Genomic DNA, 26,405 nt, shown 5'->3' on the forward strand with positions numbered 1-26,405 from the left:
GACGTTGCTGCTAATTTAGTGGTATTGCTGTAATATGTGATTTATGAAATGTTTTATATTTACTTTTAAAACAGCCTAGTTTTGAGTTGTAAATAAATACAGTGCCTTGCGAAAGTATTCGGCCCCCTTGAACTTTGCGACCTTTTGCCACATTTCAGGCTTCAAACATAAAGATATAAAACTGTATTTTTTTTGTGAAGAATCAACAACAAGTGGGACACAATCATGAAGTGGAACGACATTTATTGAATATTTCAAACTTTTTTAACAAATCAAAAACTGAAAAATTGGGCGTGCAAAATGATTCAGCCCCCTTAAGTTAATACTTTGTAGCGCCACCTTTTGCTGCGATTACAGCTGTAAGTCGCTTGGGGTATGTCTCTATCAGTTTTGCACATCGAGAGACTGAATTTTTTTCCCATTCCTCCTTGCAAAACAGCTCGAGCTCAGTGAGGTTGGATGGAGAGCATTTGTGAACAGCAGTTTTCAGTTCTTTCCACAGATTCTCGATTGGATTCAGGTCTGGACTTTGACTTGGCCATTCTAACACCTGGATATGTTTATTTTTGAACCATTCCATTGTAGATTTTGCTTTATGTTTTGGATCATTGTCTTGTTGGAAGACAAATCTCCGTCCCAGTCTCAGGTCTTTTGCAGACTCCATCAGGTTTTCTTCCAGAATGGTCCTGTATTTGGCTCCATCCATCTTCCCATCAATTTTAACCATCTTCCCTGTCCCTGCTGAAGAAAAGCAGGCCCAAACCATGATGCTGCCACCACCATGTTTGACAGTGGGGATGGTGTGTTCAGCTGTGTTGCTTTTACGCCAAACATAACGTTTTGCATTGTTGCCAAAAAGTTCAATTTTGGTTTCATCTGACCATATGACATTCTCCCAATCTTCTTTGGGATCATCCAAATGCTCTCTAGCAAACTTCAGATGGGCCTGGACATGTATTTGCTTAAGCAGAGGGACACGTCTGGCACTGCAGGATTTGAGTCCCTGGCGGCGTAGTGTGTTACTGATGGTAGGCTTTGTTACTTTGGTCCCAGCTCTCTGCAGGTCATTCACTAGGTCTCCCCATGTAGTTCTGGGATTTTTGCTCACCGTTCTTGTGATTATTTTGACCCCACGGGGTGAGATCTTGCGTGGAGCCCCAGATCGAGGGAGATTATCAGTGGTCTTGTATGTGTTCCATTTCCTAATAATTGCTCCCACAGTTGATTTCTTCAAACCAAGCTGCTTACCTATTGCAGATTCAGTCTTTCCAGCCTGGTGCAGGTCTACAATTTTGTTTCTAGTGTCCTTTGATAGCTCTTTGGTCTTGGCCATAGTGGAGTTTGGAGTGTGACTGTTTGATGTTGTGGACAGGTGTCTTTTATACTGATAACGAGTGGAGGACAGAGGAGCCTCTTAAAGAAGAAGTTACAGGTCTGTGAGATTTTCTGGATTTTTTTTCTCATTTTGTCTGTCATATTTGAAGTGTACCTATGATGAAAATTACAGGCCTCTCATCTTTTTAAGTGGGAGAACTTGCACAATTGGTGGCTGACTAAATACTTTTTTGCCCCACTGTAACTCTTTTAATGAAAATAACGAACACTGAACAAAACTGTACAAAACAACAAAACGAACCATGAAGCTATATGACTAGTGCAAACAGGCAACTAAACATAGAATAACAACCCACAAACTATCCAAGGAATATATGGTTACCTAAATATGGTCCCCATTCAGAGACAACGATAAACAGCTGTTTCTGATTCAGAACCAATCTTGGCAACCATAGACAAAAACACCTAGACTAGAAAAAACACAAACATACAAAAACCACTAGACAATACCAAAACTACACAAACCACCCTTGTCACACCCTGACCTAACCAAATAATAAAGAAAACAAAGATAACTAAGGTCAGGGCGTGACAGTACCCCCCCCCCCCCCCAAAGGTGTGGACTCCCGGCCGCAAACCTAAACCTATATGGGAGGGTCTGGGTGGGCATCTAACCTTGGTGGTGGCTTTGGATCTAGACACTGCCCCCCTTCTTTACTCTGAGTCCGCTTTTGTATCACTGACCCGTGGATCATCGTCGGAGGCTCTGGACTGCGGATTCTCGACGTAGGCCCCGGGCTGGGGACCCTCGCTGCGTGGATTATCGCCGGATGTTCTGGACTGGGGACCGTCGTTGGAGACCCCGGACTGGGGACCGTCGTTGGAGACCCCGGACTGGGGACCGTTGCTGGAGACCCCGGACTGGGGACCGTCGCTGGAGACCCCGGACTGGGGACCATCGCTGGAGATTCTGTACTGTGGCCTGTCGTTGGAGGTTCCGGTCTGTGAACTGTCGCCGGAAGCTCTGGACTGGGTACTGTCGCCGGACGCTCTGGACTGGGTACTGTCGCCGGACGTTCTGAACTGCCGAGGTGCACTGAAGGCCTGGTGCCGGCACTGGTGGTACCGGGCTGGGGACACGTACCTCAGTGCGAGGAGCAGGGACAGGGCGTACTGGACTACCGAGGCGCACTATATGCCTGGTGTGTGGTGCTTGCACTGGTGGACCGGGCTGGGGACACGTACCTCAGGGCGAGTGCGAGGAGCAGGGACAGGGCGTACTGGACTACCGAGGCGCACTATAGGCCTGGTGCGTGGTGTCGGCTCTGGTGGTACTGGGCTGGTGACACACACCTCAGGGCGAGTGCGGGGAGGAGGAACAGGATGTACTGGACTGTGAAGGCGTACTGGAGGTCTGGAGTGTAGAGCTGACACAACCCGTCCTGGCTGGATTTTTATTTGTGCCCTGCACAGGACGTACTGGGCTGTGTAGACTCACCGGAGACACAGTACGCAAAGCCGGCGCAGGATAACCTGGTCCAAGGAGGTACACTGGAGACCAGGAGCGCTGAGCCGGCACCCTCCTTCCTGGCTTGATGCCCATTCTAGCCCGGCCAATGCGAGGAGCTGGAATAGAGCGCACCGGACTAGAATAGCGCACTGGAGACACCATGCGCTCCACCGCATAAGACGGTGCCTGACCAGTAACACACTCCCCACAGTAAGCACGAGGAGTTGGCTCAGGTCACCGACCTGACTCATGCAATTTCCTCGTGTCCCCCCCCCCAATTTATTTTATTGGGGTTGCCTCTCGGGCTTCCGTGCTAGCCGTGTACCCTCATATCGTCGCCGTTCCTCTCGTGCTATCTCCACCTACCTCCAAGCTATATGACTAGTGCAAACAGGCAACTAAATGTAGAATAACAACCCACAAACTATCCAAAAATCTAATATGCATATAAAGGGTACACCTGGTGGTCATCGTAATGTAGTACATTTCTTTCTCCATCCATATTACCTTGAATGCATCTTCCATATGCTCTGTTTATCTAGCTCATCGTTTACAATGAGAAAAATTAATGGGAAAATACATTTGTTTCCTCACCTGTTTGGGTGTTATTTCAAAAAACAAACTTGACAACTCGGGTAATTTTAAGATGTCAGGCTTGAAAATGCATTCAGGCATTTTGTCACAGTGAGTCACTACCCAAACCAGACGCATCTGGTTTCAAGGTGTCATGGACTTCATGTGATCTTCTTCTGCTGTCTAGTGGACGAACTGGGTATCATACAGGAATTGTACTTAAAGGAAGCGACTTCAGTTTACTTCTCATATGTATATCATTCCTGTAAGACAAAAAATGAAGGCATGGCACATTGCACAAGCCCTGCGCTTTAATAATGGACACGTTTCTAACGGAATTTGCACATGTTTTGAGCGCCAGCATTAATTAATACATATAACATTTATTTATGTTATTTAAAAAAATCATTTTGGAACAGTAATCGTTGACATCTTTTATTTCAAACCTACAGTAGTCTTTAAAATATCTTATTACCCAACATGGGGACAATTGGAACATTTAGCTTTTCTTTGCTTGTTGTTGCTCTGGCTTTGTAATAGTCACTTTGTTTCCTGTATCAAGACCCCACAGTTCTTACCTTTCTAAATGTGCTAACCATGTGTTTGTAGGACTTATAGTTTTGACATCTAAATGTATTTCATGAAGGTAGTGTACAATATAGGTGTCACTTAGAAAATGCTATCAGAGCGTATCAGAGTTCAACAGTTAACTGCAAAGTAGGCTTACTTGACAGAACTGTATCATGATTATTTGTATCAATCTGGGATTTTTTTTTTTTTTACTCAGTCATGACATGTGCAGCAGCTGTACAGAAACATTGCTAGCCAAACACATTCCTCTCCTAGATGTGCAATTGAAGTGGAATTACACTTAAAAATCTAAAAGTATTCATTTTGTAGTTTCTCTTCTGAAAGTGAAAAACCAAAACCAGAATTCGGGAAAATACAAAAACCCCTTAGAGTTGTTAATGAACCATTATTCTACCAGGTATATTGACAGAAAAAACATCTCTTGTACACAAAGGAAGGGTTGTTGGAGGTAAGAGAAAAAGAGAATGTACCTATTTGAAAGCTAGAAAGAAACGAGTAGCTCGCAACTTATTTTGTTTTTCTTTAAGCAGCTCTCACACTAGAAAAGGTTGGAGACCCCTGCTATAGTATGACCCTATAGTTTTTAAATCTATAGTTGTTGATCCTATACAGTAGTTTGCTTCTATATAACATGTAGTTGCTAAACTCTTCCAGAACATGCTTGACTGTAGTCTAGGGGGGATTGACGGTGATGCTGGAATTGTCTAGTGCTGTTCCTCCTGCGGCCAAAAGGCAAATAAAGCCAAGTCTCTTGACTCATACCAAGATGGAAGTAGAAGGAGCCTCTAGCTCTGCCTCAATTATTGAAGATAGTGGTTCACTTAGTATCAAAGGCAGCCTATCCCACCACAGCCCTGTATCAGTGGTGTAGAACTAAAATAATAGAAGAACTGAAGAGCCAGAGTTGGTGCTGTGCTACTGGTTTGTGGCTACAGCAGCCTATAAAGGGCTTTTGTTGTTGTTGTTGTTGATAAATGTAATTAAGCGGGCACGGATAATAACCCATTCCATGGGCCCCTAGCCGCTATCACTTTTTCTGGTTTTCCCGTCAGCCCAGGTATGCCTATGCGTTGATCCGTGCCTGCAATTAAGGTTTTGTATATTCGGCCTCTGAATAGGACCATTTGCCTCCCAGCTAGCAAATGCGCATAACAGAAAACAATAATGTTTCCCTCTCGTTAGGATTTTCTTTGTAACAATGTGGTAATTCGTGGTAATTCATGCCCCATCTCCCAGGATATCACAATGTGTTTAATGCCGGTCCTTTGTCTCAATTACAAAGAACTGCCCCACGTTTGTCTGTGGTCTGCCATGTAAATGAGGGCTATCCAATTTTTGGGCGAGTCTATCACTCCTCATGGCGCTAAATCTAATTTTGCCATCATTTCCAGGCTTATCCTACTGTGCGGTAATTTTATTTGATACCACTGAAGCCAGGCTCTGCATTAAATTTTACATTGCCAGAGATGGGATTTATAGTATGCGAGTAAGGGGGAATTCCGATTAAAAGTGATGTATCAAGAGAGATGGATGATTCATTAAAGAGGGAGAGTAGGGAGGGAGATAATAATAAAAGTGAGAAAGGCTCTGGAGTTTAGAGATACTGTAGAAAGCTTATTGTTTAATGGTGGGGAGCTCTGCTCTCTGCCATTTTGATAATGTGGTTTCTATAGCTTTCTTGGTCTTCAGGAGAGCCCCTCTACTTTCCCCCATGATACACATTAGCCCCTAGCTTTCAGTTCTTTTGCTAAATACTTTTGAATGATTTCTTACATTTTCACAGGACCAAGCCAAGCCCTTAGAAAAAAGAAACTACCTAGAACCAAAAGGGTTCTCCTAGAGGGACAGCAACATAATCCTTTATGAGCCCTTTTGTTAAAACCTCATCAGGCCCGAGGACCCCAGCAAATCTGCATTTTTTTCACTACCTCTGCATTTCTTCACTACTTTTGCATGTCCAGCCATTATCTTTAGCATCACAATGAAATGTTTCACCATTTTCTTTTCAGGTCAACCAAGGCTACAAGTGAAACGCAAAACAGTTGCATTCAGATCTACCGAGGTCTGCCAAACAAAGACCTTATAAACATACATTTAGTACAGAAATGGTTTGCTCAGTGGGAAATGAAATGAATATCCAACAAGTCAGTGATAACTTTGTGAGTTTGGAATTCGTGACAGCAACTATGTGAGTTTATTTCAGTATTATAGACACTATGTCCTGGAATTTCCTATGATCTATGTAGAAGCTCCTTACCTCCTAACTACTCTTGTGTGGCTTGTGAGTGTCATAGAACAAAACAGATTACATGTAATGTACGTGTATGTCAGAGTCTACAGAAGTTTTTTTGTGAGAAGACCCTGCCCTGGAACCCTTCGGGATCAAGCTCAGCCCTCATTTATCAGACAGACTAGCGGTTGGTATCTATGCAGATGCATAAGAAATAGACTAATCCAATGGTACAGAAGTCTGTAGCTCAAACACACAATGTAAAAGGGTTAGAAGTCCAAAGTGCACCGGGGATACGGTGGGAATCAAGGAGTTAAAGAGTGAAGGCATTCATTGTAACATTAACACATCTTTCTCTTTATACGTGACTTTGTGTTTGACAGTGTCATTTTGACAACTCAATCTTTCTCACCATTTTACACTACCTACAGTTGAAGTCAGAAGTTTACATACACTTAGGTTGGAGTCATTAAAACTTGTTTTTCAACCACTCCACACATTTCTTGTTAACAAACTATAGTTCCAAACGCCTGAAGGTACCACGTTCACCTGTACAAACAATTGTACGCAAGTATAAACACCATGGGACCACGTAGCCATCATACCGCTCAGGAAGGGGACGCGTTCTGTCTCCTAGAGATGAACGTACTTTGGTGTGAAAAGTGCAAATCAATCCCAGAACAACAGCAAAGGACCTTGTGAGATGCTGGAGGAAACCGGTACAAAAGTATCTATATCCAGAGTAAAACGAGTCCTATATCGACATAGCCTGAAAGGCCGCTCAGCAAGGAAGAAGCCACTGGTCAAAAACCGCCATAAAAAGCCAGACTATGGTTTGCAACTGCACACAGGGACAAAGATCTTACTTTTTTGAGAAATGTCCTCTGGCCTGATGAAACAAAAATAGAACTGTTTGGCCATAATGACCATCATTATGTTTGGAGGAAAAAAGGGGAGGCTTTGCAAGCCAAAGAACACCATCCCAACCGTGAAGCATGGGGGTGGCAGCATCATGTTGTGGGGGTGCTTTGCTGCAGGAGGGACTGGTGCACTTCACAAAATAGATTGCATCATGATTAAGGAAAATTATGTGGATATATTGAAGCAACATCAAGTCATCAGTCAGGAAGTTCAAGCTTTGTCGCAATGGGTCTTCCAAATGAACAATGACCCCAAGAATAATTCCAAAGTTGTGGCAAAATGCCTTAAGGACAACAAAGTCAAGGTATTGGAGTTCTTCTCATTCTTCTCTACTATTATTCTGACATTCCACATTCTTAAAATAAAGTGGTGATCCTATCTGACCTAAGACAGGGGATGTTTACTAGGATTAAATGTCAGGAATTGTGAAAAACTGAGTTTAAATATATTTGGCTAAGGTATATGTAAACTTCCGACTTCAACTGTATATCGTCCCTGGACCTGGTGGGTCCATAGGGCTTTGCAATATCCTATTAGGACAGCAATTGGCTCTCTGACCTGAATCTCATCCAAGGGCCTTGTCACTCACTGAACATGGCAGTCATTTCTCCTGGGAATCCAATTTAATAGAGGTGTATGTCTTGAAGCGTGCAGGGAATTGCCTACTTATCAACACTATGTACACCATCAATAAAATCAACTATCAAAGTACCCGATTTAGCTGCCCTTTAAATGGCTTTTGTATTTAATTTAGACTATACCGTGGAGTCCCGGAGGACCTCATCTTGTTAATTACAGTCAAGAAAACGTGTCTTATTGAAGAGCTCCTTCAAAAGGGCAAATCGATCCAAAGGACCCAGGTGTTGGCAAGGTCACTGTTTCTATTTAGCGCGAGGTAGAGCACCATCTTCCAAGGTTTAACTTCAAAAGCACTTGGACAGGAATGAGTGGGTGCAGAGAGAAAGGGAGGGAGAGAGAGGTCCGGTGGAGATGAAGAAAACACAATATTCTACATTATGTTCAGCTTAACAGCAAGTGGATTTCCTTTTGTCGAACATGAACAAAAGCCCTTTCAAAGGAACTCGGTATGTTGGCACTTAAGAGAACTCCATGGGGATGACGAGGTAGCCTTGAGGAAAAATGTGTCAAATTTTCCCCGTGGGTGGAGGAGGGGGGTGGGAGGGCATGGGGGACTTCAGTCCATACAGTCGATCCTCTTTTGGAATTCATTACCATTCACTCCATCTCCATATATTTGTCTTTGTCATTCTTGTCTCCTCCTTCATATCCATATACACGCTGCTTATTTATTAAACATGATGTTTATCTGTTCTGTGTGGGTTATGTATCAAATCAAATCAAATTGTATTAATCACATGCTCCGAATGCAACAGTGATTGTCCATAATGGCGCCGGAGGGTATGGCTGCCGTCTTATCGGCTCTTAACCAACCATGCTACTTTTGTTTGTTTTTTCACGTTGTTCATAACTTGTTTTGTACATCATGTTGCTGCTACCATCTCTTATGACTAAAAATAGCTTCTGGACATCAGAACTGCGATTACTCAACTCAGATTAGACAAAGAGTTTTTCTTCAATGAATAGGACGGGAGGGAAATACTATAGACACCTGACCCGGCCCGGATCCCCATCATTCACTGGAGAAAGAAACAGAGATTTCACAGGAAAAAGATCAGGGTGCCTTGTGAGGATCAGGCGACGAGTGGCTAATCTGCCTTTGCCTTCCGTCCTGCTAGCTAATGTTCAATCGCTGGAAAAATAAATGGGATGAACTGAAAGCACGTATATCCTACCAACGGGAAATTCAAACCTGTAATATCTTATGTTTCACCGAGTCGTGGCTGAATGACGACATTAAGAACACACAGCTGGCGGGTTATACACTCTATCAGCAGGATAGAACACCAGCCTCTGGTAAGACACGGGGCGAGGGCCTATACATATATGTAAACAACAGCTGGTGCACGATATCTAGTCTCGAGGCTTTGCTCGCCTGAGGTAGAGTATCTCATGATACGCTGTAGACCACACTATCTACCTAGAGAGTTTTCATCTGTATTTTTGGTAGGTGTCTACATACCACCACAGACCGATGCTGGCAGTAAAACCACACTCAATGAGCTGTATACCGCCATAAGCAAACAGGAAAATGCTCATCCAGAGACGGCGCTCCAAGTGGCCTGGGACTTCAATGCAGGGAAACTTAAATCAGTTTTACCTAATTTCTATCAGAATGTAAAATGTGCAACCAGAGGGAAAACAATTCTAGACCACCTTTACTCCAAAAAGAAAGTCTATATACAGTGTGTGCAAAAGGCATGAGGAGGTAGGCAATAAATAGGCCATAGGAGCGAATAGTTACAATTTAGCAGATTAACACTGGAGTGATAAATGAGCAGATGATGATGTGCACGACTTCGGCTGAGGTCGGTGGTCGACGTCACCGGCTTTCTAGTCATCACCGATCCGTGTTTCCTTTTTTCCTTTTGTTTTGTCTTGATTACGCACACCTGATTTCTATTCCCTTATTATGTTCCTTATTTAACCTCTCGTCTACCTTTCTGTTTTGTCCGTGATTGTTTTGGGTTACTGTGTGTGTTGGAGGGTTTTCTCTTTACGGGATGTTTCCTTGTTGAAGATATTCAGTTTTTTTGTATTCATATTTTGAGGAAAGACTTTTGTGTTTTTCTCGAACCTGTGTCCTGCGCCTGACTCAGACAACGAACCCAGCATATTGTTACATCAGCTTCCGACCACTTTACACGCCAGAAGCAACCCGGCATGTCTTGGTCTGGTTTTCATAGTTTCCAATCACTTCGTAATGTTCAGCTCATGCTGTCTATTACGCCGGTCTTTTAAGCACTCTGGCTAAAGGGGGCTTCCGTCATACTGGCACAAACTCTGAGCTCACTTGGGCGTGGCTACTGACTGCCACGCTGATCTGGCACCTTTGTTCCTCACCAAGGAGAGAGAGTCATGACAGCAGTATAGATCACTTTCGTTGTCTGTTCTGTTCCCTATTCCAAACCCTGGTTGAGGCTGCCTGTACTAAATGATGAAGTGCATTAATATATGTTTATGGTTTAACTTATGATGCAGCACATTAAAGCTGCAATACAGTGCATTCGGAAAGTATTTATACCCCTTAACATTTTCCACATTTCAAATCAAAAATCAAATCAAATTTTATTTGTCACATACACATGGTTAGCAGATGTTAATGTGAGTGTAGCGAAATGTATGTGCTTCTAGTTCCGACAATGCAGTAATAACAAGTAATCTAACTAACAATTCCAAAACTACTGTCTTGTACACAGTGTAAGGGGATAAAGAATATGTACATAAGGATATATGAATGAGTGATGGTACAGAGCAGCATAGGCAAGATACAGTAGATGGTATCGAGTACAGTATGTACAAATGAGATGAGTATGTAAACAAAGTGGCATAGTTTAAAGTGGCTAGTGATACATGTATTACATAAGGATACAGTCGATGATATAGAGTACAGTATATACGTATGCATATGAGATGAATAATGTAGGGTAAGTAACATTATATAAGGTAGCATTGTTTAAAGTGGCTAGTGATATATTTACATCATTTCCCATCCATTCCCATTATTAAAGTGGCTGGAGTTGAGTCAGTGTCAGTGTGTTGGCAGCAGCCACTCAGTGTTAGTGGTGGCTGTTTAACAGTCTGATGGCCTTGAGATATAAGCTGTTTTTCAGTCTCTCGGTCCCAGCTTTGATGCACCTGTACTGACCTCGCCTTCTGGATGATAGTGGGATGAACAGGCAGTTGTTCGGGTGGTTGATGTCCTTGATGATCTTTATGGCCTTCCTGTGACATCGGGTGGTGTAGGTGTCCTGGAGGGCAGGTAGTTTGCCCCCGGTGATGCGTTGTGCAGACCTCACTACCCTCTGGAGAGCCTTACGGTTGAGGGCGGTGCAGTTGCCATACCAGGCGGTGATACAGCCCGCCAGGATGCTCTCGATTGTGCATCTGTAGAAGTTTGTGAGTGCTTTTGGTGACAAGCCGAATTTCTTCAGCCTCCTGAGGTTGAAGAGGCGCTGCTGCGCCTTCTTCACGATGCTGTCTGTGTGAGTGGACCAATTCAGTTTGTCTGTGATGTGTATGCCGAGGAACTTAAAACTTGCTACTCTCTCCACTACTGTTCCATCGATGTGGATAGGGGGGTGTTCCCTCTGCTGTTTCCTGAAGTCCACAATCATCTCCTTAGTTTTGTTGACGTTGAGTGTGAGGTTATTTTCCTGACACCACACTCTGAGGGCCCTCACCTCCTCCCTGTAGGCCGTCTCGTCGTTGTTGGTAATCAAGCCTACCACTGTTGTGTCGTCCGCAAACTTGATGATTGAGTTGGAGGCGTGCGTGGCCACGCAGTCGTGGGTGAACAGGGAGTACAGGAGAGGGCTCAGAACGCACCCTTGTGGGGCCCCAGTGTTGAGGATCAGCGGGGAGGAGATGTTGTTGCCTACCCTCACCACCTGGGGGCGGCCCGTCAGGAAGTCCAGTACCCAGTTGCACAGGGCGGGGTCGAGACCCAGGGTCTCGAGCTTGATGACGCGATGACATTTTGTTACGTTACAGCCTTATTCTAAAATTGATTAAATAGTTTTTTTCCTCATAAATCTACACACAATACCCATAATGACAAAGCAAAAACTGTTTTTTTTTGCAAATTTATATAAAAAAAATATATATATAAAATCATATTTACATAAGTATTCAGAGGCTTTACTCAGTACTTTGTTGAAGCACCTTTGGCAGTGATTACAGCCTCAAGTCTTCTTGAGTATGACGCTACAAGATTGGCACACCAGTTTCTCCCATTCTTCTCCTCTCCAGCTCTGCCAGGTTGGATGGGGAGCGTCGCTGCACAGTTATTGTCAGGTCTCTCCAGAGGTTTTCTAATGGGTTCAAGTCCGGGCTATTGCTGGGCCACTCAAGGACATTCAGAGACTTGTCCCAAAGCCACTCCTGCATTGTCTTGGCTGTGTGCTTGGGGTCGTTCTCCTGTTGAAAGGTGAACCTTCACCCCAGTCTGAGGTCCTGAAGTGCTATGGAGCAGGTTTTCATCAAGGATCTCTCTGTATTTTGCTCAATTCATCTTTCCCTTGATCCTGACTAGTCTCCCAATCCCTGCCACTGAGAAACATCCCCACAGCATTATGCTGCCACCCCCATGCTTCACTATAGGGTTTGATGCCAGGTTTCCTCCAGACGTGATGCTTGGCTTTCAGGCCAAAGATCTTGGTTTCATCAGACCAGAGCATATTGTTTCTCATGGTCTGACTCCTTTAGGTGCCTCTGGGAAACTCCTTCCATTTAAGAATGATGGAGGCCACTGTGTTCTTGGGGACCTTCAATGCTGCAGACATTTTTGGGTACTCTTCCCCAGATCTGTGCCTCGACACAATCCTGTATCTGAGCTCTATGGAGAAAGGCTTGATTGTTGCACTGACATGCACTGTCAACTGTGGGACCTTATATAGACAGGTGTGTGCCTTTGTTGTAGATACGTCTCAAGGATGATCAATGGAAACAGGATGCGCCTGAGCTCAATTTCGAGTCTCATAGCAAATAGTCTGAATAATTGTGCAAATAAGGTATTTCAGTTTTGTACAAACATTTCTAAAAAGCTGTTTTTACTTTGTCATTATCGGGTATTGTGTGTCAATTTACGAGGGATAACAAAAAAAAAAACATTTTTAGAATAAGGCTATTACGTAACAAAATGTGAAAAAAAGTCAAGCAGTCTGAATACTTTCAAATTCACATGGAAATGTTAATTAATTGAGCTGTCATTCTCATTGAAATAAGGTCTAAGAAGTGGTAGATGTGTTCTATGTACGCTATTTCTATGCTTCCCATTCTTAAGTTTCGGTTTTGTACACCAGCTTCAAACAGCTGAAAACACAATATTTTTGGTAATAGAAATACTGTATATTTCACAGCGGTTTAGACTGTACAATGCTTGTTTTGTCACATAAACTGACATTAGGCGAATATTCAAATTTGTTTGTGGTTTAACTAACAGTCTGGAATTTTACCTGCTGTTTACTTTAACACTACACTACATGACCACAAGTATGTGGACATCTGCTCGTTGAACATCTCATTCCAAAATCATGGGCATTAATATGGAGTTGGCCCTCCATTTGCTGGTATAACAGCCTCCACTCTTCTGGGAAGGCTTTCCACTAGATGTTGGAACATTGCTGCGGGGACTTGCTTCCATTCAGCCAGCCACAAGAGCATTAGTGAGATCGGGCACTGATGTTGGGCAATTAGGCCTGGGTCGCAGTCAGCGATCCAAATCATCCCAAAGGTGTTTGATGAGGTTGAGGTCAAGGCTCTGTGCATGCCAGTCAAGTTCTTCCACATCGATCTCAACAAAACATTTCTGTATGGATCTTGCTTTGTGCACAGGGGCATTATCATGCTGAAACAGGAAATGGCCTTCCCCAAACTGTTGCTATAAAGTTGGAAGCACAGAATTGTCTAGAATGTCATTGTATGCTGTAGCGTTAAGATTTCCCTTCACTGGAACTAAGGATCCTATCTCGAACCATGAAAAACATCCCCAGACCATTATTCTTCCTCCACCAAAATTGACAATTGGCACTATGCATTGGGGCAGATAGCGTTCTCCTGGCATCCGCCAAACCGAAATTTGTCTGTCGGACTGCCAGATAGTGAACCATGATTCATCACTCCACAGAACGCATTTCCACTGCTCCATAGTCCAATGGCGGTGAGCTTTACACCACTCCAGCCGACGCTTGGCATTGCGCATGGTGGTCTTAGGCTTGTGAGCAGCTGCTCTGCCATGGAAACCCATTTCATGAAGTTCCCGACAAATAGTTATTGTGCTGGCGTTTCTTCTAGAGGCAATTTGGAACACGGTAGTGAGTGTTGCAACCGAGGACAGAAGATTATTTGCATGTTACGTGCTTTAGCACTCAGCGGTCCCATTCTGTGAGCTTGTGTGGCCTACCACTTCACAATAACAGCACTTAGAGTTGACTGGGGCAGCCGTAGCAGGGCAGAAATTTGACAAACTGACTTGTTGGAAATGACAGTGCCACATTGAAAGTCACTGAGCTCTTCAGTAAGGTCATTCTACTGACATTTTTCCTATGGAGATTGCATGGCTGTGTGCCAAATCTAGTCATTTTAAGTGATGTCCACATACTTTTGTATATATAGTGTAACTAGTAACTAGTATATTATCATTGATATAAAATTAGTTTTGGGTTTCTCCCAGATTTGCTGAAACAAGTATTTTTTTATTTAACTAGGCAAATCAGTTAAGAACCAATTCTTATTTACAGTGATGGCCTACAGTGAACTGACTTGTTCAAGGGCAGAAGGAATGATAGCACCTTGTTTTCTAGTAAAAATAGTTTTAAAAAACCTACATGTGCGGTGTCCATATTACGACAGTCTCACAAAGAGTTACAAGGAGTTGGTGTCAGCGTCGCTGAGACTGACCACAACTCCTTATAAGACTAGCAGTAACTCTCGTTGACAATTACATTATTTTTAAAACATCATCACCACTGTTAGCTAATTTCAATGAAAACCAACTGCATATTTTAAAAATAGCTTCATGTAATGAAAGTTTAGGTTTATTTTACATTACCTTGTTTTGTGCCTGCCAGTTGGCTGTAGGCTTCTCCGCTAGCAGCGTGCTAGCTAGCTAGCTGGCAAAAAAATCATTTTCGCTTCCCACATCTCCCCCATGTCAAATAATCTGATTTATAATTAAATATATGCCCTGGCAAATATTTACTTGCCAATGTAATTGACAACATTAACCCAGTTTTTAATATGCTGCTTGAATGTATTCGTCCCCATAGCAGCTAAATATGGAATGTACATATGCAAGTGTTCATTTGTATTTTGTAAGTGTTAATTTGTCATTTGTATTTTTGGTGGATTCAACCCATTATCAGGTGCTGATTTATTGTTCTTATTTCTTACAGGTACAATGTGGACACCAGAAGTTCAAACATTTCAAAACATGTAAGCATACTGGTGACTTCATACAATTGATATAAGCATACTTAACTATGTGGCATGCAAATATGTATGTATCTATTTACTTCATGAACTCTCAAGGGAGAATTAAAGAGGTTACATTTGGTTAGTCTTTGATTTGATTACTTATTGGTTCGTTTTTTCAAGGGGAGAATGTTGGAATAATGAACAAAAAAATTAAGAAATGTTTGTTTTTTGTCTCTGCAGATTTCCAACTAACAGATATGTTTTTCTCTCTCAATTGCAAACCTTTGTGGATGAGCAGAAGGTTAGTCAACAAAATAACTGGGTTGCACTTTAATTTATAGTGTTGAAATAACAGGGTAACGTCCGGAAAGTAATAGGAAACAACAGGAAAATAAGACGGCAACGAACAGGTAAGAACGCAGTAATAATCCTTTAATAGTTAGTATGTAGCTGCTAAATACTGATAAAAAGTTATATGAATTTTCCTGGTTGTTATGTAGAATTTTTTTAAATCCATAATAGAGGCTAATAAGCAAAGTTAAGTATTTAAGGCCATTTCCCTCTTCTTAGCAGCACCGTTTATACTTATTAGGAATTAAACATTTGAGGAACTACAGTACAACCTCAAAATGTACCTTTTGGGTCTTTGCTTGTACTGTAGCTGGGTAGTTACTTTGTCGTTGCTGTGTTGTTTTGCTGTTTTTTTCCTATTACTTTCCGGTCTTTACCTAGTTATTTCTGCACTCTACTTAAGTAATTGTTATGTAAATTACTATTACTTTCTTTATAGTTTTACCATAGTTTCAGTGTACTTATGGGGCCTTAAAACTTGTATTCTAAAGCAATGATCTGTTCCCCGGTATATTACGATAACTTTCTTAATTGTTTCCCCACAAACAGTGTCTTCAGAAAGTATTCACACTACTTGACTTGTTTCATATTTTGTTGTATTACCGCCTGAATTTAAAATGGATTAAATTGAGATATTTTGTCATTATACCGCATAATGTCAGAGTGGAATTATGTTTTTCAATTAAAAAAAATGAATAGAAAATGTAAAGCTGAAATGTCTTGAGCCAATAAGTATTCAACCCTTTTGTTATGGCTTATTGCATGGACTCAATTTCAAACACAAAGACCAAGAAGGGCACCTGTTTGTAGATGGGTAAAAAAAAAAGAAGATGACATTGAATATCCGTTTGAGCATGGTGAAGTTATTGATTACATTTTAGATGGTATATCATCAATACACCCAGTCACTACAAAGATACAGGCGCCTTCTTAACTCAGTTGCTGTAGAGGAAGGAAACCGCTCATGGATTTCACCATGAGGCCAATGCATCCTGTTTGCAATAAGGCACTAAAGGAAAACTGCCCAAATATTGGCAAAGAAGTGTACTTTATGTCCTGAATACAAAGCGTTATGTTTGGCGCAAATCCAACACAACACATCACTCTTCATATGTTCAAGCTTAGTGGTGGCTGCATCATGTTATGGGTGTTCTCGTCATCGGCAAGGACTAGGGAGTTTTTATGATAAAAAGAAACGGAATAGAGCTAAGCACTGGCAAAATCCTAGAGGAAAACCTTGTTTGGGAGACAAATTCACCTTTCAGCAGGACATTAACCTAAAACACAAGGCCAAATATACACTGGAGTTGCTTACCAACATGAAATTGAATGTTCCTGAGTGGCCTAGTTACAGTTTGCAGCATAGAGAGGTTTGCCATTTCATGTAATTGCTTTGCACTGCATTTATTCAATCTCATCCAGTAATAAAAGACCAGAACCGGCAGCAGTGTGTCCTGTGTCCAATTAATCTACATGAACGCAGAACCAAAGCCAGAGAGCAGTAGCCAGCGCATTCACACATAGGCCCAGACCGGCTACACTAACAATAAATTAAGTTCCATTAATGAACATAGTGGCTTAATAACTTGTGATTGTGTTCATCTGTTTAGGGAGAAATTGCATCAAATTAAGTGTGATGTACATAAAGTTTGATATACAAGTTATAAAAAAAAGTGACAGTAAGGCATACAGAAACTATGGTGAAAATATTAAGAAAGTAATTTATATGGTAACAGGGAAACAGCTGTTTGCTTTAGAATACAGTGTCAAAGCCCCGTAGTAGGTACACTGAAACTACTGTATAAAGAAATGACCAGTAAGTTACATAATAATTACTCAAGTACATTGCTGAAATAACTGGATAATGACCGGAAAGATAAAGGAATCAACGGCAAAACAAGATGGAAACAAGACAGAAACAAGCAACGACTATGAAACAAGCAACGACAAAGTAACCACCTAGCTGCAAGCACAGATCAAAAAGGTACATTTTGAAGTTAGCACACATACAGTGGGCCTGAATTCAAAATGGATTCAATATACTTTTTTTTCACCCATCTTGCCACAATACCCCATAATGACAAAGTGAAAAGACGTTTTTAGAAATTTTTGAAATACAGAAATATCTAATTTACATAAGTATTCACACCCCTTTGCTATCATACTCTGAGCTCAGATGCATCCAGTTTCCTTTGATCATCCTTGAGATGTCACTACAACTTGATTGGAGTCCACCTGTTTGGACATGATTTAGAAAGAAACACAACTGTCTACATAAGGTCCCATAGTTGACAGTGCATGTCAACTATACCATGAATATACCATGAAGTTCAAGGAATTATCCATAGATCCCCGTGATATAATTGTGATGAGACATATATCTAAGGAAGGATATAAAACCATTTCTAGAGTGTTAAAAGTTTGCAAGAGCACAGTGGTCTCCATCATTGGAGAAATAAATACAAATATGGAACTAATCTCTCAGCACTACGTCCGACCAGACTGAGCAACCGGGCAAGAAGGACCTTGGTCAGGGAGGTGACCAAGAACCCAAGTACCACTATGACAGAACTACAGAGTTCCTTGGCTGAGATGGGAGAACCTGCCAGAGGGACAACAGCACTTCAACAATCTGGGCTTTATGGGAGAGTAGACAGAAGGGAACAACTTCTGAGAAAAAGGCACATGACAGCACACCTGGAGTTTGCAAAAAAAGCACCTGATAGACTCTGAGATCAATAGGCAAACATTCTGTGGTCTGATGAGACATGTAACTTTTTCACCTGAATGCAAAGCGCTATGTCTGGAGAAAACCAGGCACAGCTCATCACCCATATAACACCGTCCCTACCGTGAAGCATGGTGGTGGCAGCATCATGCCATGGGGATGCTTTTCAGAGACAGGGACTGGGAGACTGGTAAGGATAGAGGGAACAATGAATGGAGCCAAATACAGGCAAATCCTTGATTATAATCTGCTTCAGAGTGCAAACGACCTTAGAACAATGATCCCAAACATACAGCCAAAGCAACGTTGGAATTGCTTCAGAACAAAAATGTGAATGTCCTTGACTAGCCCAGCCAAAGCACAGACTTGAATTCCATTGAAAATCTGGAGAATGACTTGAAGATTGCTGTTCATCGCCGCTCCCCATTTCATTTAACAGACTTTGAGAAAATCTGCACGGAAGAATCCAGATTTGCAAAGCTGATACAGACATACCTAAAGACAACTCAAAGCTGTAAACGTCACCAATGGTGTTTCTACAAATGATTGACTCAGGGGTGTGAATACTTATGTAAATGAGATATTTCTGTATTTAATTTTCAATACATTTCAAAAAACATGTCTTCACATTGTCATTATGGGGTATTGTGTGTAGAAGAGTGAGATTTTTGTTGTTGTATTTAATCCATTTTAAATCAGGCTGTAACACAACAAAATGTGGAATAAGTCAAGGGTATGAATCTTTTCTGAAGGCACTGTTAGTATGATGTAGTTTCTCATATGTTTCTGTTAAATAAACAGTATTTCTTCAAAAGTTCCAAGTACATTCCTAATAAGTATAGACAGTGCTGCTGAGAAGATGGAAATTGCCTTAAATACTTACTACATAACTTTGCTTATTGGTCTCGATTATTGATTTATCTTCAGTAACAAATAATTGTTTCTACATAACAACCAGGAAAATTCATATAACTTTATATTAGTACTTAGAAGCTTCATACTAACTATTAATGGGTTATTACCATGTTCTTACCTGGTCGGTGTCGTCTTATTTCCCTGTTGTTTCCTATTGTTACCCTGTTATTTCAGCACTGTAAACTAAAGTGCTACCCTGTATGGCGCAAATGTATGGAATGCATCCCAAATGGCACCATATTCCCTGCTTTTGACTAGGACCCATAGGACTCTGGTCAAAAGTAGTGCAGTATGTGGAATTACATATATCGTTACTGGGGACCTTGATTGATTTCCACAGGATATATTGCATTGTATCAATCAAAATTGTATGAACAGTGAACCATGATCCTCGGACAGTAGGCACTTTCAACAGCTGCCGTGCCATAGGTGTCCTTCATTTTATAATGGTCAAGTTTAAGGGTTCAGATGAATGACCTGTATGGTTGACATTATCTTTTCAATATTTTACTGCAGTGGGCTAAAGCAGGGTTTACACAACAACCTGGTCTCATAGTTTCAAGTCGGGATATGACGTAATGTGGATGAACATCACATTTTTACCCATTAATTCAGCGTGGTTACCGGGTTCATTCCGCATGGCTACAGGGTTTAAACAGAAACAACTCAAAGGGTTAAGTTTAGGTATTAATTCCAAGTGATTAAGGTTAGGGCTATGGTTTAGGGAAAGTATAAAACATCCATTTCATCCGTTTCCATTTAGTATCAAATACTCTCCCTGCTTGCAAGACAATTGAGAGCTACTGTGGCACAGTGGTCGGTCTAAACAGCATGCTCTGGCTGTCAGTGTTGTGAGGTCAGTCCCAATAATGCCACATATTTCTTTTTTTTGTGGGGGGGGGGGTGAGCGCCGAGGGTGGCATATATCGATGTCATCAGGACCTTCTCAAACGTCCGAAATCGACATGTGTTTCTGGTGATCAGGCTGCACATAGTGTTTCTTGGTAGTCTTTAACAAGGCATCCTTAGGTATGCATACAAATAAACATACAGTATTTTTTAAGTTCTAGATTGCAGGAACAAGCTGTTTCAGGTGTTTGAAAAACGCTAAATTCTCCAACTCCAGCCCCCCTCTGGACCAACTCCTCCCCAGCCATCCTCACATACTATTTGCCCCCTCAGATTTATAGGATGCATGACACCCATGATTCAAACCCTCTTTCCCGTCCATACAGTGTATCTGTAAAAACGTAACAATAAGATCAGAGCCTGTCTGGCATGTGAGACTATGGGATTATAGGAGCTAGGTGTTGTGCTAAATCTGATGCCCCTCCATGCAGAGCATAATAGGAGCTAGGTGTTGTGCTAATACTGATGCCCCTCCATGCAGAGCATAATAGGAGCTAGGTGTTGTGCTAATTATGGTACCCCTCCTTCTACAGGACTTCCTGGGACAGATGTTCTGCACTCTGGGGGAGATCATCGGTTCCACAGGCAGTCGGCTGGAGAGAACCCTCTCGTAAGTCTACCAATATGTCTATCAAATATCTACTGTGTATCTGCTGTGTAATAGCATGCATCAAAACACGATCTGCTACTGTACGCCTCCGCATTTGACAGGCTTCCAGAATCTCACAATGTTCGCATTGCCTCGTAGATTGCGAAAAACAAGAACACAATCGTTGGTGTGTCTAAGCCCGGAGACTTCCACTGTACAACAGGCATGTAACTGGAGATGAATCTATCGTCAAAACTCCAGCTGAGAAGGATTGTATTTTACGAGAGCTTGAGGCAATAACACATGCTATAGTGGAAACTAGACCTGTCTGGAAGGTCAGGTGGGTTAGGGTTTGCTCAATCAAGCACAGCTACACTCTTTCAAAAAAAGGTGCTATCTAGAACCTAAAATGGTTATTTGGCTGTCCCCTTACACAGAACCCAAACCTTCTGGGCGCGTGCGCCATCGTGCGCCATCGTGCATAAATGTATTTTGTCACCCCACACCAAACACGATCATGACACGCAGGTTAAAATATCAAAACAAACTCTGAACCAATTATATTAATTTGGTGAATTTGAAGTCCAAAAGCATTACACATTTATGGCAATTTAGCTAGATAGCTTGCACTTGCTAGCTAATTTGTCCCATTTAGCTAGCTTGCTGTTACTAGCTAATTTGTCCTGGGATATAAACATTGAGTTGTTATTTTACATGAAATGCACAAGGTCCTCTACTCCACCAATTAATCCACACATAAAACGGTCAACCAAATAGTTTCTAGTCATCTCTCCTCCTTCCAGGTTTTTTCTTGTCTTGACTTTATATTATCATTGGCAACTTTCATAAATTAGGTGCATTACCGCCACTGACCTCGTTCGCCTTCAGTCACCCACGTGGGTACCTGCTTCTATAAACCAATGAGGAGGTCCGAGAGGCAGAACTTGCAGCGCGATCTGCGTCAGAAATAGAACTGACTTCTATTTTAGCCCTTGGCAACGCAGACGCTCATTGGCGAGCTCGAGCAGTGCGGGTGCAGTAATTTAATAATATAGATTTCTATATTATTCACGTGACGCGAGTGGTGTAGTTAGCCTGTTAGCAGGACCCTTTGAGTAAACTTTCCAGAGAGGGTTCTACATGGAACCCAAAGGGGTTCTGTGTGGAACCAAAAAGGTTCTCATATGGGGTCAACCGAAGAACACTTTTGGAAACCTTATATCTAAGTGTAAGGTATTTGAAATGATTTAAATTATATTTGAACCCATGTCAGTCGCACAACACTGGCCCAGTGAATCACCTAATACATGTGTTCCTCTGTAGCTCAGTTGCTAGAGCATTGCTTGATTCCCGGGACCACCCATACGTAAAAAATCTATGCACACATGACTAAGTCACTTTGGATGAAAGCTTCTGCTAAAATGGCATATATTATTTTATATGTAATAGATTCAGGATGGAATTGGGCCCTTTTCAATTCAATAGCCAAGGTTTTGAGAACTCCAAAATTGAATTTGCAAGGAAACAATTACAACATTTTATATATCCGGGAAAACACACTGACCAGCTTTGATTGAATGCGTCTCTGTCTCTCTGCCTCTCTCGCTCTCTTGCTCTTTCTCTTGCTCTCTGCGTTTGGTGTAAGTAGCAGACAACAGCACAATGCCATAAAGCACAAACTCCGAGGTCCTATTCCCACTAAGAGATATAAAGGAGAGTCTGAGAAGCGGGGTGGCGAAAGAGAATGCTACTTTTCAATTAACATGACGTCCTTGCCTTACCTTTCACTGTGGCTGGCAACGCAACATTCTTGGTCTGCAGCTCAAATTTACCGTAAATATCACAGTAGCCACTCTAGCCAGTAAGCACAAACTTTTCAACAATGACAGAAACTTTTCTTCTAAAATATATTACACTCCTGAATAATGTAACAATGCACAAGCATGTATGTGCAGACAATTAAGGGGTTTATTTTCTCATCTGTAGGCTACACTTATTACATTTGAGCTTTAAGACAAAAGCACAGAGTTGCTATGATGGTTCTTCCTTTAAAAGTTACGAGCTTATGCCGCCACCATTAGTGGGAGATGATGGCATTCTGTCATTGCACCACACTATCACAAGGGGGCGTTAGAATGCTGATCTATCGGTAGTCTAAACTGTGGCACAAATTTACTATCTTTTTGTAAATTAATGGAGGCGTTTTTTTTTTGAGTCTCACTTCTCTGGCACTAGCGTCCTGCGTCAGGCAACAACAACAAAAAACTGGTCCTGGAGTTAAGAGATTGGGTAAATACAATGGGGGAATTACACTTGACATGTGGTTTTGGTTTCTCTCCCTCTAAAAACAGAGATAAATAATTCTAAGTAATTCTAAATAACAAACTGGCTTTATTTACAAATTAGTAAGAATGTCTCACCCCATGTTCAAGAATGGTCTTTTTCACTTTATCCAGATTACAATCGCTCACATTCGGTTATTTGAAAACGAAATAATCTCCAAAATATTGTTATTTTTTTAAACAAGCCATAGAAAGTTGGTTGCAATTTCAGTTTAATCCACCAGAATAGACAGAACAAATAATACAACAAATATTGTGGTTAAACTCAAATATACTAATTGATAAAAAAAAAAAATCTTTATCAGTTGGAACCTTTATCAAGTGGAAGGGGGAAAGAGTAAAGAACTTGTCTGTCAGCCCTGCATTGAAGACCAAAATTGGTTAAAGCAAATTGTGATAAATAAAAATATATATCAGTTTCATTTAAGGACCAAAAAATGGACAGCTCTGCCATATAAATTGCAAAATGTTTGGGAAGAGATTTTCAATGTACCGATTCCATGGCACATGGTTTATGAACTGACACACAATTTTCTGTTCCTCCTGAAAGCCCTAATCTGCTTACTTAAATTAATAGAGATCCTGGTCATGGTGCTACAGTATGTTATTACAGCATAATCAAAGTGAGGACAATCAGCAATCTGCTGAATACTTATGGCCTATTGTAACCTGGAGTCACACCTTTCCAGTACTCCTCACCCCGCCTCAAATTCCACTCTTAATACAGTTAGCATTAAAAAACGAGCTGTTTATCTAAAAAAAATATATATATTTAAATGGCATTGCGACCAAAGATAACAGGCAAAATGGACATAGAAAGAAGCTGGCTTGATGAAAACTATGGTGCAACCCGTTCCAGGGTTAGGACTGTAACCACCAGAGGACTTGAAAATGAGATTGTGAACTCTGCAAACAATGTTTCCACTCTGAGAATGAGAATGGTAAATGACTGTAATTAATACACTCATTCAATACATTGGAATACAACAGAAGCCATACACCCATGATGGGCTGTTAGCAGGACAATAGCCTCTTGCCAAGAAGGAGGGCAGGCAAGGAGGGTAATTATTAACCCTGCATTATAATTATATAAAAGCCCCTTAGATATTAGATAACAACATGTTTCCAAACACTTGTTTTTCACAAGGGCTATTAGCAGGACAATAGACACTTTGTGGTCCCAAAAACACCTCTCTGACATAGGGTCCAGCATATCTCTTGATGAAGTCATTCAATGTCTCACCAGCTTTAATCCATGCCTGGGCCTGCAGCACGCAAAGTTCTTTGTTTATCAGATGAATCATTGGGTCGAAACTACAGAACAGTACAAAACAAGAGAACACACATGGTTTATGTTCTGTACAAAAATAATAAATAAATATATATAAAATGTCTTACAGAGCCTTACCATAAGTCCACTTAAGTTTCTTCAACTGTCTTCTGACTGTGATTAGAGTGGTGTTGATGTTGTGCCGTTGATGCCAGCAGATTGCCTTTGCCGATCGCTCATCAACTTCAAACATCAGTGAGTCGATGGCTTGAATAGTGAAGCTGGAAATGGAATACAATGTAAAAATGTGCAGCATACAGTAAAGACCAGCAGTCGATGTATTTAAGCATTATTTTTTAGCATTATTAGGTCTACTTTACAGTATTGTAGCCTACTGTACCTGTCCATTTTCCTGAGCTTTCGCGTTCTGTGTAACACAGGCGAATAGCACTGTCCGTGACGATAATCCCCAAGTCTAACAGTATTTTACCGACATGTTTAATTATTCAACGCTCCTTTCTCTTCTCTGTGCTGGAGTTCTTTTAAGAATACAAAATAATAACTATGGGAATAAATATCACTGAATGACAGAAATATTGGAATAAAGTAGGCTAATAAAAGACAAACTGTTGCTTACTGGAACACCCAAAGTCATTCAATTGTTATAATAGGATTTGAAGCAATAGCCTACCCGTGTGTGGTCAACTATTTCAGCACCGTTTCGTGCTACTCTGAGACAAGCATGGGGACTGGTCTTGATAAATCAATTCGATTTTTATGTTTGGGTCTCTGTTTGGGTATTTGTTAGCCTACAATTAGGTTTTGGAAATGTTAGGATTATTTTGCTCTTCACTCGCAGTCACTTAGTAACCTACTCCCGACCGGTCACATTGTACAGTGCCATATTTTCCTAACGGAAACCCTGAGGGTTTTGTTTTTTGTTTTTCTTGTAATAGAAACACCATAATATTAATCTAATTAAGCTACATTTTGTAAAATCAATACCATATACTCTCTCTCTCTCGCTCTCTCTCTGTCTCTCTGTCTCTCTGTCTCTGTCTCTGTCTCTGTCTCTCTCTCTCTCTCTCTGTCTCTCTGTCTCTCTGTCTCTCTGTGGTTGTCTCTCTCTGTGGTTGGTGTGAGTAGCAGACAACAGCACAATGCCATAAAGCACAAACTCTGAGGCCCTATTCCCACTACGAGATATAAAGGAGAGTCTGAGAAGCGGGGTGGCGAAAGAGAATGCTACTTTTCAATTAACATGACGTCCTTGCCTTTCATTTCATTGTGGCTGGCAACGCAACATTCTTGGTCTGCAGCTCAAATTTACCGTAAATATCACAGTTGCTACTACTAGCCAGTAAGCACAAACTATTCAACAATGACAAACTTTTCTTCTAAAACATACTACACTCCTGAATAATGCAACAATGCACAAGCATGTATGTGCAGACAATTAAAGGGTTTATTTTCTCATCTGCAGGCTACGCTCATTACATTTGAGCTTTAAGACAAAAGCACAGAGTTGCTATAACAGCGTGCCTTCATCAAGTAACGTTAGCTTATCAAAAATGTACGATTAACCCTCTCATACAAATATAAATGTATGCTAGGCCTAGCTTACAACATTACAACAAACCATGCTTAATTTGTATCAATTTCATGCAAATCATTACATGTGGTAAAAGCAAATTGCGACTGAAAACGTGGGTATAAGTGAGAAGTGAGGAGAGGAGCTGTTTTATATGGACGCTCATACCCGCCATCAAAATATCAACGTGCACAATTAGTCTGTGCTTCAGTCTGATTAACTGTAGCCTACTGATAACAACCCTAGCTGCAGGTAGCCTAGGGAAGCCTATGCGCTCTTATCCCACCTGGGCCAGGGGAAACGTAACATCATGTTTTTATAGCCTAAGCTATGCATTTATAGCCTAAAATAGGGACCGTTATTTGTGTTCTGAGAATGTGAACAAATTTGGTTTATATTTACACTTCAGGTGGCTAGGCGACCAATGCCTTTTTAATCCAAGATTATTGACTGGAATTAATCATTTAACACACAATAGTGATGACATACTGTATG

The 26,405-nt window shown here is 41.4% G+C and overlaps 1 protein-coding gene across 1 annotated transcript in view; it reads left to right on the forward strand.

Moving 5' to 3' along the window:
- Nucleotides 1-26,405, forward strand: part of LOC139370743 (copine-9-like) — a 193,592-nt gene that overhangs the window by 57,417 nt on the left and 109,770 nt on the right. The window contains exons 5-7 of the mRNA XM_071110413.1: nucleotides 15,194-15,233; nucleotides 15,514-15,516; nucleotides 20,652-20,728. Of these exons, the coding sequence (XP_070966514.1) occupies nucleotides 15,194-15,233; nucleotides 15,514-15,516; nucleotides 20,652-20,728 (120 nt within the window). The remainder of the gene's footprint in view (nucleotides 1-15,193; nucleotides 15,234-15,513; nucleotides 15,517-20,651; nucleotides 20,729-26,405) is intronic.

Source organism: Oncorhynchus clarkii, chromosome 17 (assembly GCF_045791955.1).
Source record: "Oncorhynchus clarkii lewisi isolate Uvic-CL-2024 chromosome 17, UVic_Ocla_1.0, whole genome shotgun sequence".
NCBI lineage: Eukaryota > Metazoa > Chordata > Actinopteri > Salmoniformes > Salmonidae > Oncorhynchus > Oncorhynchus clarkii.